At 48.8% G+C, this 12,693-nt stretch overlaps 1 protein-coding gene across 3 annotated transcripts in view; it reads right to left on the bottom strand.

The window, feature by feature from the left end:
• SPATA13 (spermatogenesis associated 13) overlaps nt 1-12,122 on the bottom strand; it is a 97,936-nt gene extending 85,814 nt beyond the window's left edge. The window contains exons 1-2 of one of the 3 annotated variants that reach the window (XM_017852159.1): nt 11,915-12,122; nt 4,554-6,308 (exon numbers count right to left, since the gene is read on the bottom strand). In XM_017852159.1, coding sequence (XP_017707648.1) covers nt 4,554-6,308; nt 11,915-11,956 — 1,797 coding nt within the window. In that variant the 5' untranslated portion in view covers nt 11,957-12,122. The remainder of the gene's footprint in view (nt 1-4,553; nt 6,309-11,914) is intronic. The other 2 variants (XM_017852167.1, XM_017852176.1) reach the window with 2 other exon arrangements.
• Between the last annotated feature and the right edge of the window lie 571 nt (nt 12,123-12,693).

Here is a 12,693-nt window from a genome sequence, read left to right as displayed (position 1 = left end):
CTTACAACAGGTCCCAAGCTTAAGGACTTGTTCAACAAACCACTGCTCTTAAAGCTGACCACTAGGTGGCAGGAGCATAGCATGCTTTGTAAATGAAAGCGGCAGGACATTTTCCCAGCTCTTTTTCACAGCAATACACACACCATCTTGTGAAACTGCTTACAATTTTTCAACGATTATTTTGTTATTTTTAGGGTAGTATGATATAAATAAGTGGTTCTAAATAGAAATTATTCTCCCTATTGAAAAGTACATTATAATATTTTAAATAACACCATAATATGTTTACAACGTTTTCCTATTCAACAGTTTAAATTTGCTTTCATCCTATAAGTAGAACCCTACACTGTTAATGAGCTGAATAAACAAATATACTGTATATTGAAATATAGTAAAGACTGAAATTTGGTTTTGTAATGCTATAAAATAGACAGAAACTGCTTTTAACTCATGAAGGTTGGAAACCTTGTGTTTCACACTTTTTCCGTTTGTTTCCCTTAGTTTGCATTTTGTTTCTCAAAGCCAAAATAAAAAAAAGGTTTCAGGTTCTCCTTCACAAGCACTGCCCTACAAGTAACACCGCACATTTCCAGTGTGTAAGATGCAACGTGTAAGTTATGGGTAAAGCCGTAACTGTATCTTCTCTTTTTGACATACATGTTAAGAGCACAGGCCGGGCGCGGTGGCTCACGCCTGTAATCCCAGCACTTTGGGAGGCCAAGGAGGGCAAAACACGAGGTCAGGAGATCGAGACCATCCTGGCTAACACGGTGAAACCCCGTCTCTACTAAAAAAAATAGAAAAAAATCAGCCGGGCGAGGTGGCGGGCGCCTGTAGTCCCAGCCACTCGGGAGGCTGAGGCAGGAGAATGGCATGAACCTGGGAGGCAGAGCTTGCAGTAAGCCGAGATCACGCCACTGCACTCCAGTCTGAACGACAGAGTGAGACTATGTCTCAAAAAAAAAAAAAAAAAAAAAAAAAAAAGTACGAGAGGGGTGAAACCTTATCTCTACAAAAAACACAACAAAATTAGTTGGGCATGGTGGTGAGTGCCTGTAATCCTAGCTACTGGGGAGGCTGAGGCAGGAGAATCGCTTGAACCCGGCAGATGGAGGTTGCAGTGAGCTGCGATGCACCACTGCACTCCAGTCTGGCGACAGAGTGAGTGAAACTCCGTCTTGAGAAAATAAATAAAAGTACAAGAGGAAGCTTTATGTGCTATGTAAGAATTTTGAGGCCGGGCGTGGTGGCTCACATCTATAATCCCAGCACTTTTGAAGACTGAGGTAGGTGAATCGCTTGAGGCCAGGAGTTTGAGACCAGCCTGACCAACATGGCAAAACGCTGTCTCTACTAAAAGCACAAAAATTAACCAGGCATGTTAGTACACATTTGCAATCTTAGCTACTTGGGAGGCTGAGACGTGAGAACTGATTAAACTCAGGAGGTGAAGGTTGCAGTGAGCCGAGATCACACCACTGCACTCCAGCCTGGGTAACTGAATGAGACTCTGAATAAAAAAAAAAATTTTTTTTTGAAGAAATGAATGCAACTGAAAAATGTGATGAATATCTGGAGGCAAATTTGTAGGATTATCAACATGTGTGCACCTTTAATAAACTGAATTTCAATATAATTGTTCTGCTTTCTATCTTTGTTCTGCTTTCTATCTTTGGTGATCTTTTGTGGGTAGAAATTAAATTTGATATAACTAAGAATAGCAAATATACGCATAAAACCATAAAATGGTCAAAATCACCCTGGCAAGTAACTACACACTACTTCATACATATTCACTTAACAGGTTCTCAGGAATAACATATTTCAATGATTTTTTAAAAAATAATTTTGTTAAGCAGAATATAAAATAGAATCTTTAACATAAAAAACTCTCCATACATATACAAATCCTTTTTTAGGGAGGGGAGGTTCCAAACTACGAGTGGGGCAGGCAGGGTGTTTAGTGGAAGGAATGTTACCCTTCATCTCACCCAGGAATGAGTGAGGTTTGGTCAGTTGTACCAACTGAAGCCAGCAGAACTGGAACTCCTTCCCAAGTCTGGCCACTATTCCTATGTCCTTACAACTGCTCCACAGGCTCAAATATGCGAATGAACAGACAGTTCTCAATATTCAAGACCTCTCAAACTGAGCTCTCCACAGGAAATCTCGGGTAACAGACAATGTGCAGTCTCACTTCTCAGGCTGCCCAAGGAAACTGGAGACTAATCTCGATCTGAAAGCACTCTGCAAAAGTCCTACTTTCTAGGTCTTTCTACAAAGGTTCTACTAACCAGGTCTGTCTGTATAGCAATGGTCAAGATGGACAGTGCAGAGGCTGTCCTGGCTTCTGAGTTTGCAAATTTGGCTATGCAATCATTTATCTGTAGGCACTAAGACAAAACTGAGGTCCTCCCCAGGGATGGGTTGGAAGGGGCATTTGCTAGGGGATTATTCTCTATGGCAAGCACCAATCTATACCTGCAGATCAATCTAGAAATGTATGTGAAGAATAATCTGCAACATATACACATGAATGCATTTCGCCATCTTCCAGCTATGTAAGGTAATATTACTGAGTGCTTTATAAAGTGAAAATTATAAAGCTGTCCGGATGTTTGATAGAATATGAAAAAAACCTGCTGCTGTAACCTTGACAGCTATTAGCTGAGTCAATTCATGAGGTGCTTATGATCTACTCTAAAATAAGTACAATAACCCATCATAAAAACCTCTTTTAAACAAGCATCATTCAAAGGCTGACAGGTACCAAACTGCATGTTCCCAATTCATTCCTAGGAAATTAAACAGACTTAGTGATGGTGGTGGGCGGTGGACAGGTACCTAGGTGGGAAGAGGCAGGTCCCCAGTGAAACCCCATCTTCAAGCCAGGGACAGCCTGAAACCTCAGGGCACAGATGCCAGTTCTGGGTGAAGTCAGCGACCTGGAGTGAGAACTTCCTCGATGCCTTTCAACCAATCAAGTACTGCTTTTTCCAGGCCTGCCCATGGACCCGTCAGCATGCACTTCCTCCATTCTGAGCCCATAAAATCCCCAGACTCAGCCACTCACTAGGACTACCTGCCTGCAGAGAGGAGCAACCCACTCCAGGTTTCCTATCCTCTGAGAGCTGTTCGATCACCAAACAAAGCTCTTTTCAGCCTCGCTCACCCTCCATTTGTCTGCATAACTTCATTTTTCCTGGATGTGGGACCTGCCCAACAGTGGGAGCCAGAGGAGCTGTAACACTTTCCTGGATGGCTCGCCGAGCTGCAGGTGGGAGTTAAAGGGGCTGTAACACATTTATGGCCAGCTCACCGAGCTCCAGGCGGTCACATGCCCCTGGACTGCAGGCGTGAAGAGTGGTAACTCTTCTGGGGACCCAAACCTTGGGATTCCCTCAACCAAAGCTGTAACACTATAACCCTCCCGCTTTCCACCAGCACCAGGCAGCTGCCACATGCAAAAGGAAGGGTAGGGCTAGACCCGCCCAAGAGCTGCATGCTGGAGTGGGGCAGTGGGATTTAAGGAGCTGTAACACAATGGGGTGAAACATGTTCCCCAGAAACACGTCCCCTGCTTGCTGTAATGCAGGTAACGAGGAGAAGTTGTGGCCCTTCTGGGAGCCCAGATCAGAACCAGGCTATGACATGCTGTAACACCCTCTTTGGGGCTCTGCAGTTCCTGGTATCTCTGAGATTTCACTTGTCACCACATTCCCCTTGTCCACAAGCTGGTGCCTGCAGCAGAAGCCAGCTGCAGTACGTCTGTTCCAGCCACAGCCTTGCATGGAGCCGGCACCTGGAGCTGCCTGTCCTGCTGCAACAGCTGACATGCCTGGCTGTGTGCACAGGCTGGACTCCATGCTCATTCACTCACACACCCCTTGCTGCTCCATCCCTGGTATGCCCTTGGCAGGCATGGGATCTGGGCTGGCAGTGCAAGCCTAATGCAGCCTGCTGGGCAGAATGGGTGGGATGAGGCTAATGGGCATGAGCAAAACTCAAGCAGAGGCACTGCCAGTCACAGAGGTTTCCAGCTGGTCAAGTGACACCCAAAGGTGCTGTGATATTAGGACAGGTAACAGTCTCTTAACAGAAAGAATTTCACTTATATGCACTTTGTGGGAAAGGTTTACAGAAACAGCTTATAAAGAAGAAATATATGAGTCAGAACTGCATGGAACAGAACACAGTTTGTTCACAACTTATTTTTTCCCCCAGAATCTAGTACCTGGTACATGTTCAATAAACATCTTTTGAAGGAAAGGTGTGGCAAATGTCATCTCAATGAATCTCATACATCGTCAAATTCATTTCAAAGGAGACAGAGATTACTTCTGAACTTGGTAAACAGCAACTTGACAACTCCCATTCCCACTAATATTGTAAGGGCAACAAGGTCAGCAGAAGGCCACTGACCATGACAGGTTAGGGACCCAGGGCAACACCTGTGCAGCATGGGAACCTCCAGGTGAGGCCAGAATGCCCCTGTGCAAGCTGCCTTCCCGCAGCAGGGTCGCCCATATGAGGGACCTTACCACTGCCCTTACCTCCTCCTCCTCCTCTTCTTCTGGGCTGGCTGCCCCACCAGTGGTCACCAAAAGGTCCTTGCTGCCCTCAACACCATGTGTGGCTTCCACAGGACCCTGCAAGGACACAGGCCCTGGCTCTCTCTGAGCAGACCCTTCCGCCCTTCCATCACTTTCCTCCGAACTCACGGATGGGGCACCGTGATTGCTGTGACACTTGGCACTTCCTGCCCCGGGGCTCTGAAGGCTCTGGGGCTTGGGTGTGGCGGGCCTTAGAGGAGTGGGAGGCTGCTCAGGGTCAAATGTGGACTGGCTGCCAGCGTTTGGGTCACAGCAGTCTTTGCTCAACACATCCTGGACAATCGGGCTTGGCGAGGAGCTGCCAGCGCAAGGACTGTCGCTTTCCACCGCCCAGGAACTTTTGGCTTCAAGAGGAAATATGGCGGTGTCAGCGTCTACGTGGGGCCCCTTAGAGGTGGCCGAGCTGAAACCAGCGGCCACGGTGCAGGCTGCAGTGGAAACATGCATGACCGCCCCGCCCCGCCTGCTGTCCTGCTCCGTGCTCCTGGAGACGCGGCGGGAGTAGTCGTCATGCAGCCGGCTGTGTGCCTGGAGTCTCAGGCTGGCCTCACCAGGGGACGGGGCCCCACTCCTGGGACTCTCCCTCCTCCAGGCGGCCTCAGTCACATTGCTCACAAGTTTGAAGACTCTGTCAAAGTCCTTGGCCCTTATCGGGCTCCTCCAGCGTTTGGTCCTCCCTGACCCAGGCTTTTGGGAGTCAGTGGAGGAACTGCTCAGGGTCCTCTGTGGCACCTGGGTGTCATGCGCCGTCCTGAGGTCTGCAAGATTGGAGGTGGACTTCCGCTTAAAGGAGCTCTTCTTCAGAAAGGCAAGGTTGTCAGTGCTCTTGCTCCTCCTGTAGCCCAGGCTGTTGTTTTCAGGATCCCTCACAAGAATCTCACACATGGTGGGCACCTGGCCAGTGGCTATCGTGGGTGTTGCGTGGTTCTGGGGCGCATCCAGCAGGCAGATGCGGCCCAGGCCGTAGGCTCTGCGGAGGCTGCGGGAGCGGTGTGTGCTCCGCTGGAAGGTATCGTCCATGTCCTCGAGGTCGGAACCATCCAGTGTGCCCCCCTCTGCTGGCCTGAGGGTACCACACGCTGGTCTCGGGGCTGAAGGGGAGCCCCTGCTTGCCTGGGCTGCTGGGACAGCGCCATGCGGGATGGGCTTTCCCAGGCCGTGCTCCAAAGCCTCTCCCTTGGAACAGGCATTTGACCCCTCTCGGCTCTGAATTCCTTTCAGGACTGAGGACTTCAGTTTCTTAAAGGATCCCATTTTCCGGAAGGAGGCGAGGGTGTTCCATGTGGAGGAGCTGCCCACCAGGACCATGGAGCGGGGCCGCTCGGGGTGGGCACTCGTCCTCTTCCGACTGGTGGAAAAGAGGCGCACAAGCTTGGCTGGGCTGAGTTTGGCTTCTTGGGTGTCTGTGTCGCCACCAGGGCTGCAGCCACAGACTCCATTTCCACACGCAAGGGAGGTCACCATCTTGGGGTCTTTCAGGTCGGAGCCTGGACAGGGGGCTGCGGGGCCTGGCCCGAGGCCGTTCGGGGCAGTGGTCATGTTCTCCAGGCAGGGTGACCAGGGCCGCACAGCAGCCTGGGTCATGGCCACGGGCACTGCCGAGTCCGCAGACCGCAGCTCCAGGCCTTCATCTCCAGGAATGCTGTCCTGGCACTCACACCTGCCTTGCACATCGGGCTCCTGGGTGACCACGGCCTGCAGCGGAAGACAAAGCAGGCGGTTTAGCCATTTCCCATGCAGCAGCCCCTCTGCTCAGAGAAGAAGAGGCACGTTCCAGCACAGGGCTGGTCAGATGAAAGCTACTTCAAACTCAGTTACAATTGTACATTTCCCCTCCATTCACTTCATACGTTGAAGGAAAGATGCAAATGTATATCCCTGGACAGAGAAGGGTAATTATGGACTGTGCCGTGGACGTGAACTCACTGGAATCTGTGTAGGTGAGACCAGGAAAAAAACTGCTGGAATGAAAATATCTAAGTATCATTCAACACTATCTTTTCTTCTTATGTGAAATGGAAAAAAAAAATTAGGAAATACCAAAAGAAAACCTCACAACAATTTCAAAAGGTGTAATGTTAAAATGCCAGCCTGTGTTGAATCCAACACACCAAATACTCAAACCAAGTGCTGACACACGCAGGAACAAGTGTGAGCGCCACATGCTGGCAGCTGTCCAGGGGGGCTGAGATGCTCAAACACTAACTGAGAGCCGCATGGGGCCACCGGGACAGAGGCGGGAAGGACTCGGCCAGGACATGCCAGGGCAGCCTCTGAGAAGGAAACACATTGGTAGGGGTCTTTTCCCAACCGGTCATAGAGTAGAGAGAAATGAGGATGCTGCTGAAGTATATTAGAAATTCAGGGTGGGGTGCAGTGGCTCACGCCCGTAATCCTAACACTTTGGGGGTCCGAGGCACATGAATCACTTGAGGCCAGACGTTCGAGACCAGCCTGGCCAACATGGTGAAACCTCATTTCTACTAAAAATACAAAAATTAGCCGGGCGTGATGATGTGCCCCTCTAATACCAGCTACTCGGGAGGCTGAAGCAGGAGAATCACTTGAACCTGGGAGACAGGTTGCAGTGAGCCGAGATTGCGCCACTGCACTCCAACCTGGGCGACAGAGTGAGAGAGACTCCGTCTCAAAAAAAAAAAAAAAAAATTCAGAGGAATTCAAATTAAACAAATTCAGCATCTTTTTCCTCTTCCCACGTGCCCTGACAACCACACACTCCTGCACCCAAGCCCACTGCACACATCCACTTCCACACCTTCCCCCATGCCTGTATCCATATCTTTACTCCCACACACCTGTGTCCATACCTTCCCACACAGTGTCCATGCCCTTCGCCCCACACCTGTGTCCATGCCCTTCGCCCCACACCTGTGTCCATGCCTTCTCCATCATGCACACGTGTGTCCATGCCCTTCACCCCCATACTGCGTCCATGCCCTTCCCCCCACACCTGCGCCCATGCCTTCCCCATTATGCACACCCGTGTCCATGCCCTTACCCCCCAACCTGCGGCCATGCCCTTCCCCCCACACCTGCGCCCCACACCTGCGCCCATGCCTTCCCCATTATGCACACCCGTGTCCATGCCCTTCCCCCCGCACCTGGGTCCATGCCCTTCCCCCCACACCTACGTCCATGTCCTTCCCCCCACACCTGCGTCCATGTCCTTCGCCCCACACCTGCGCCCATGCCTTCCCCATTATGCACACCCGTGTCCATGCCCTTCCCCTCACACCTGGGTCCATGGCCTTCCCCCAACACCTGGATCCATGGCCTTCCCCCCACACCTGGGTCCATGGCCTTCCCCCCACACCTGGGTCCATGCCCTTCCCCCCACACCTGGGTCCATGGCCTTCCCCTGAAAAATGAAGATGCTGCCTCCCTTAACCTTTCCCATCAGGCCAAGATCTGCTCAGTCTTCAGGTGAGAGCTTGCATGTCTCAGTCCCCCATTCTCAACAAATAATTACTGGATGAATGAATGATAGATTATGAAAATAACCATAAAAGTATCAACTTTTAAGTACTCACTATACGTCAGGCCTCTCCACGAAGGTCTTGGAAAATATAATGTCACTGAGGACCCACAGAAACCTAAGAGGTCGCAGAATGACTGGCATTTTGCAGACAACCAGATGGATACCGGAGCAGGTTAGGTCATTTGCCTGGGAGTCCTGCAGCTGTCCCCACAAAGCCCACACTCTTCTCCACTGCAGTAAACTAAGGAACAGAGACAGAGGCACCGTGGGCCATCTGCACCCCACACATCTGACTCCAATTCCTGGACCTCACGACCCTGACTGCAAATAAATCCCAAAAATCTTTAGACATCAGTCAAGGCCACAGAGGCCAAAGGCAAGAGAGGAACAAGAGGAGGACACTGTTTAAAGATCTTGAGAGCAGATCCCGATTTAGCTCACCCCTATGAAGTGCAGAATCTGCCCCATGCAAACAGAAACGTCTCTCTTCTGCTCCTACGCCCCAGGTTCTTGATGGGTTCCGTTTTTATTTGCCCCTACATCATTTCCAGTGAGAAGGGATTCCCAGGGACAGCCACAGGTAAAGGGTCAAATGGTTGATTCCATCCAGGACAAGGGAGGCTACGACGACTCGGACCGTCAGCCAATTCCATTCATCAGAAGACCGACGGGCTCCTACATGCCCTCTGCAGTTCGGTGTTCTCACGGAGGAATTAGAGGGCCAGAGAAGCTGTGGGTTACATGTGAATGAGCCACATAAGCAGAGGCTTGAATCATCTCTGCAATGAGACTGGGTATGAAGCCTGTAACCAGTTGCAAAGTAAGTTCAACATTTGGTATCACCTATGCGCCTTCATGTGCTCTAGAAGGGATAGGGAATTCCGCTGTTTCAGTATCTCAGAATCATGATACGAATGAGATTGTTTAATCAAAAGGTCAAGTCCAGTTCACAGGCACTGACGTTAAGTAGTAATAATGGTCTTATTATCACTCGCATTGACTACGGAAGAGAAGGCTTGATTCCTGCCTTGTAATTCAGGGGATTAGACACCTTCCTGGCACCACCAGAGGGCGCTATGAGACCTTTTATAACCAAGGAGGAAACAAGGGCCCAAGACATGGGACTTGGCCTAAACTTGGTGCTGTCATATGGGCTCTGGAGTCAGTCATTTCAGTGGTCTGTACTTCAGTGCTGTCTACAGAATAAGAGGTACCAAGATTGATGCATATACCCACTTCACGAGCATCTAGTGGGTGCAAGCGTCTGTGCGGGTCCCATGAGGAATTTGAGGCTGTGATAAGGTAACCTCCATTCTAGATAAGAAACTGGGAAGAGCAAAGCAACAGTCAACACCACACAGTACAACTGGGAGGCAATAAATTTCGGGGACCAGGTGTCTGACTGACCCAGGAATGAAGGGTATCTCAGGATATGGGACTTTCAGGGTTGAAGCCAACAAAGTTCCTAGCAAATGGGGATGACTGCTCACTCTACAGTAAGTAGAACAGTATCTCTGGAAGGATAGCTCAGTGTGATAAATTAGTAAAATCAAGGTGAAAGTGGGTTTAGGAAAGCCTACACACCCCTAGTCTAATAATACCTCATCATTCTTTGAGATGAACTGCAGGTGTCTCCTTACCCAGGAATTCCTTCCTGAGCCCCCTGGAATGAATGAAAGTGCTTCCACAAGCCTTCAGGCATCTCATCAAATTGTTTTTACCAAATGGATTATAATGATAGCTTTATAGAGCTGCCTTCAACCAAGACTGTGCACTCTCTGAGGGTAAGAATGGTGTGCTCTGCACACTTAGATTTAACTTTGATGTGAAATCACATCAGTTATCCTGCCTTGTCTAATCCATACCAAAGTAAGAAGTCGTTACAAGCCACTATGTTTTTACAAAGTGAAGAAGTTGAAATTTTCTAACACTCAGAACTTAAATTTCTAGGATTTAGATTTCATAAAACACATGCAAAAAATTGGGGCTTCTAATTGGGACAATATGCTTTTTAAAGGACCAGGGACTTAGTATTTTGTTCATGAGCTGAACAACGTGATTGTTGTGTGCTGCTAAGAGTGAAACTGAATATCATGGAAAAAAAAGCCTTTTCCTGGAATTCCTGAGTAACATAGCAAGTTGCATTATTTAGAACTAATACTTGACCTCTATTAACTAACAAGGGTTGCAATTCAATTAGTGGTTTTGTAGCTAGTCTTATAAATTGTGGGAACTCTGCCAGAGATATGAAAGAAACAGAACTAAGAATTTCAGATGGGAATATTGTGAAATCCACTGTCTACAAGCTGGATTCTAGGGTGTATGAACTTTAGAATGGAACTTTTTTTTTTTTTAGTGATAATGAGCATTCTCACCAAAACAACAAAAAACAAACAAACCTCTGACCGGTAATTTTAAAATAAAAACTTAAATTTGAAATTCAGGAATATAGAACAGATTAAATGTACAAACAAGCCAGAAGGTTTTTATAATATACTCATCATGTATATCAGGAGTGTCCAATATTCTGGCTTTCCTGGGCCACACTGGAAGAAGAATTGTCTTGGCCACACATAAAACACACTAACACAACTGCTGATGAGCCAAAAAAAAAAAAAAAAAAAAATCGCAAAAAAATCTCACAATGTTTTAACAAAGTTTACGAATTTGTGTTGGGCCTCATTCAAAGCTTCCCCGGGCCACATGCAGCCTGCGGCCCACTGGTTAGAGAAGCTTGATTTACATAACAAACTGACACTGAAAGAACACACATTGAAATCGAAAATGCTGAAGGAGTGAGTGCAGACCCTTAAATCACAGCTGCACAGAATGTGGCCCTGGGGAACATCTGACCCCTATTCACAACAGTGAGGATGCTACAGCACAGTGAGGCTGAGGAGCTTATGACCATTGCTGTAGTGAAAGCACAGCAGGGTGGAAATCGGAGGGTCCACCTCAGCACTGCTACCTCCAGGCCAGAACCCGGGGGTCAGGCTAGACCCTCTTCCTTCCCTGCAGATTGCACCAGGTCTAAGCGACTCTACTGCATGCCCACCAGCCCTTTGTCAGCGTGGTGGCTGGTGCCTCATTCCTAGGCTGCATTACCTTCCACCTGGCTGACCGTGGTCTGGCTCACTGCCCACCCATCCTTCACTCTGCTGCCAGAGCCCTTTCCACACTGCAGATGGGCTGTGTCACTGAACCCAGGGTCACTGGCTGCCCATGGACTTTGAGAGATGTTGAATGTCCTGTGCCTAAAACGGGACGCCCTTCCCTCCAGCAGGGCTGAGCTATTTGTCATGATCCTCACACCACCGTGACTTTGCGAGTCTCCTTGTCTGCTCTCAGGCTGTTTCTCCAGCCATTGTTGTCTCTGTGTTTTGGGAACCACAATTCCCAGGTTCCTGACAAATGGCTTCTGTCCAGGTTTGGCAGTGGGCAGCGGTGGTGGGAGGTGACTCAAGGGCTGGGGAAAGGAGTTGCCACAGTAGTTCGTGGGCATGTACAGCAGCTGTGGTGTCTCTGTGGCTCCAGCCCTGCTGGGAGGCTCCTCCTTCCCAGGTCCGAGGTCCTGTGGGCGGGCGGCACCAGCTCCCAGCTCAAGCAACACGCCCTCTTGTTTACCACTCCAGCCCAGGGGCCGGTAGCAACTTCCTGCTATTGCACTGTCTTGTCTTGTTTTTCAGCTGTATAAAAATAACCCCTGTATTAGATTCTTTGTTTGAAATACCTGGAGACACTTTTCTAGCATTTCCCACACTGCCCTGTCATTCTGCTTTCGTCGTCTGGCTTCTACACTAACCTCTCCGAGGAGCATGAAAAGTTCTCTAAACGCAGAAGCCATGTCTTATTTCACTGGGTTCTCAGCATGTGTCTGTTGAATGACTGAAGGGGCTGCTGGCTTTGCACATCTCAGGTCTGATACCCCAACATCTGCGCCAGATGGTTCTTTGTTGTGGAAGCCGACCTGTGTTTTGTAGGATGTCTAGCAGCAACCGTGGCCATTGATGCTATTAGGAAGAAGAACAGTAATAAAAAGAGAAGAGTGCTGAAAACCATGAATGTGCTACCGATTAGTTTCAGAATAGTTTTTCTGAAATCACTGGAAAGAAATTTTAAGAGATTCAATCTTGCTATGTTGCCCAGGGTGGCCTCAAATTCTTAGACTCAGGTGATCCTCTCACCTCATCCTCCAAGTAGCTGGGATAACAGGTACATACCATGGCCAGTTGAAACCACTGAAATTTATCATTTCCTTTTCTTTCCTTTTTTTTTCTTGTTTGTTTGGTTTTGAGACAGAGTCTTGCTCTGTCATCCAGGCTGGAGTACAGTGGCGCAACTTCAGCACACTGCAACCTCGCCCCCAGGCTGAAGTGATCCTCCCACCTCAGCCTCCCAAGTAGCTGAGATTGCAGGCATGTGCCACTACACCCCACTAACATTTGTATCTTTAGTAGAGAGGGTTTGTTGGCCAGGTTGGTCTCAAATTCTTGACCTCAAATGGTCCTCCCGCCTTGGCCTCCCAAAGTGTTGGGATTACAGGCATGAGCCACTATGCCCAGCCATAATTTACAACATTTG

Source organism: Rhinopithecus bieti, unplaced genomic scaffold (genome assembly GCF_001698545.2).
Source record: "Rhinopithecus bieti isolate Rb0 unplaced genomic scaffold, ASM169854v2 scaffold_2247, whole genome shotgun sequence".
NCBI lineage: Eukaryota > Metazoa > Chordata > Mammalia > Primates > Cercopithecidae > Rhinopithecus > Rhinopithecus bieti.
This window is presented reverse-complemented; position numbering and strand designations above follow the sequence as displayed.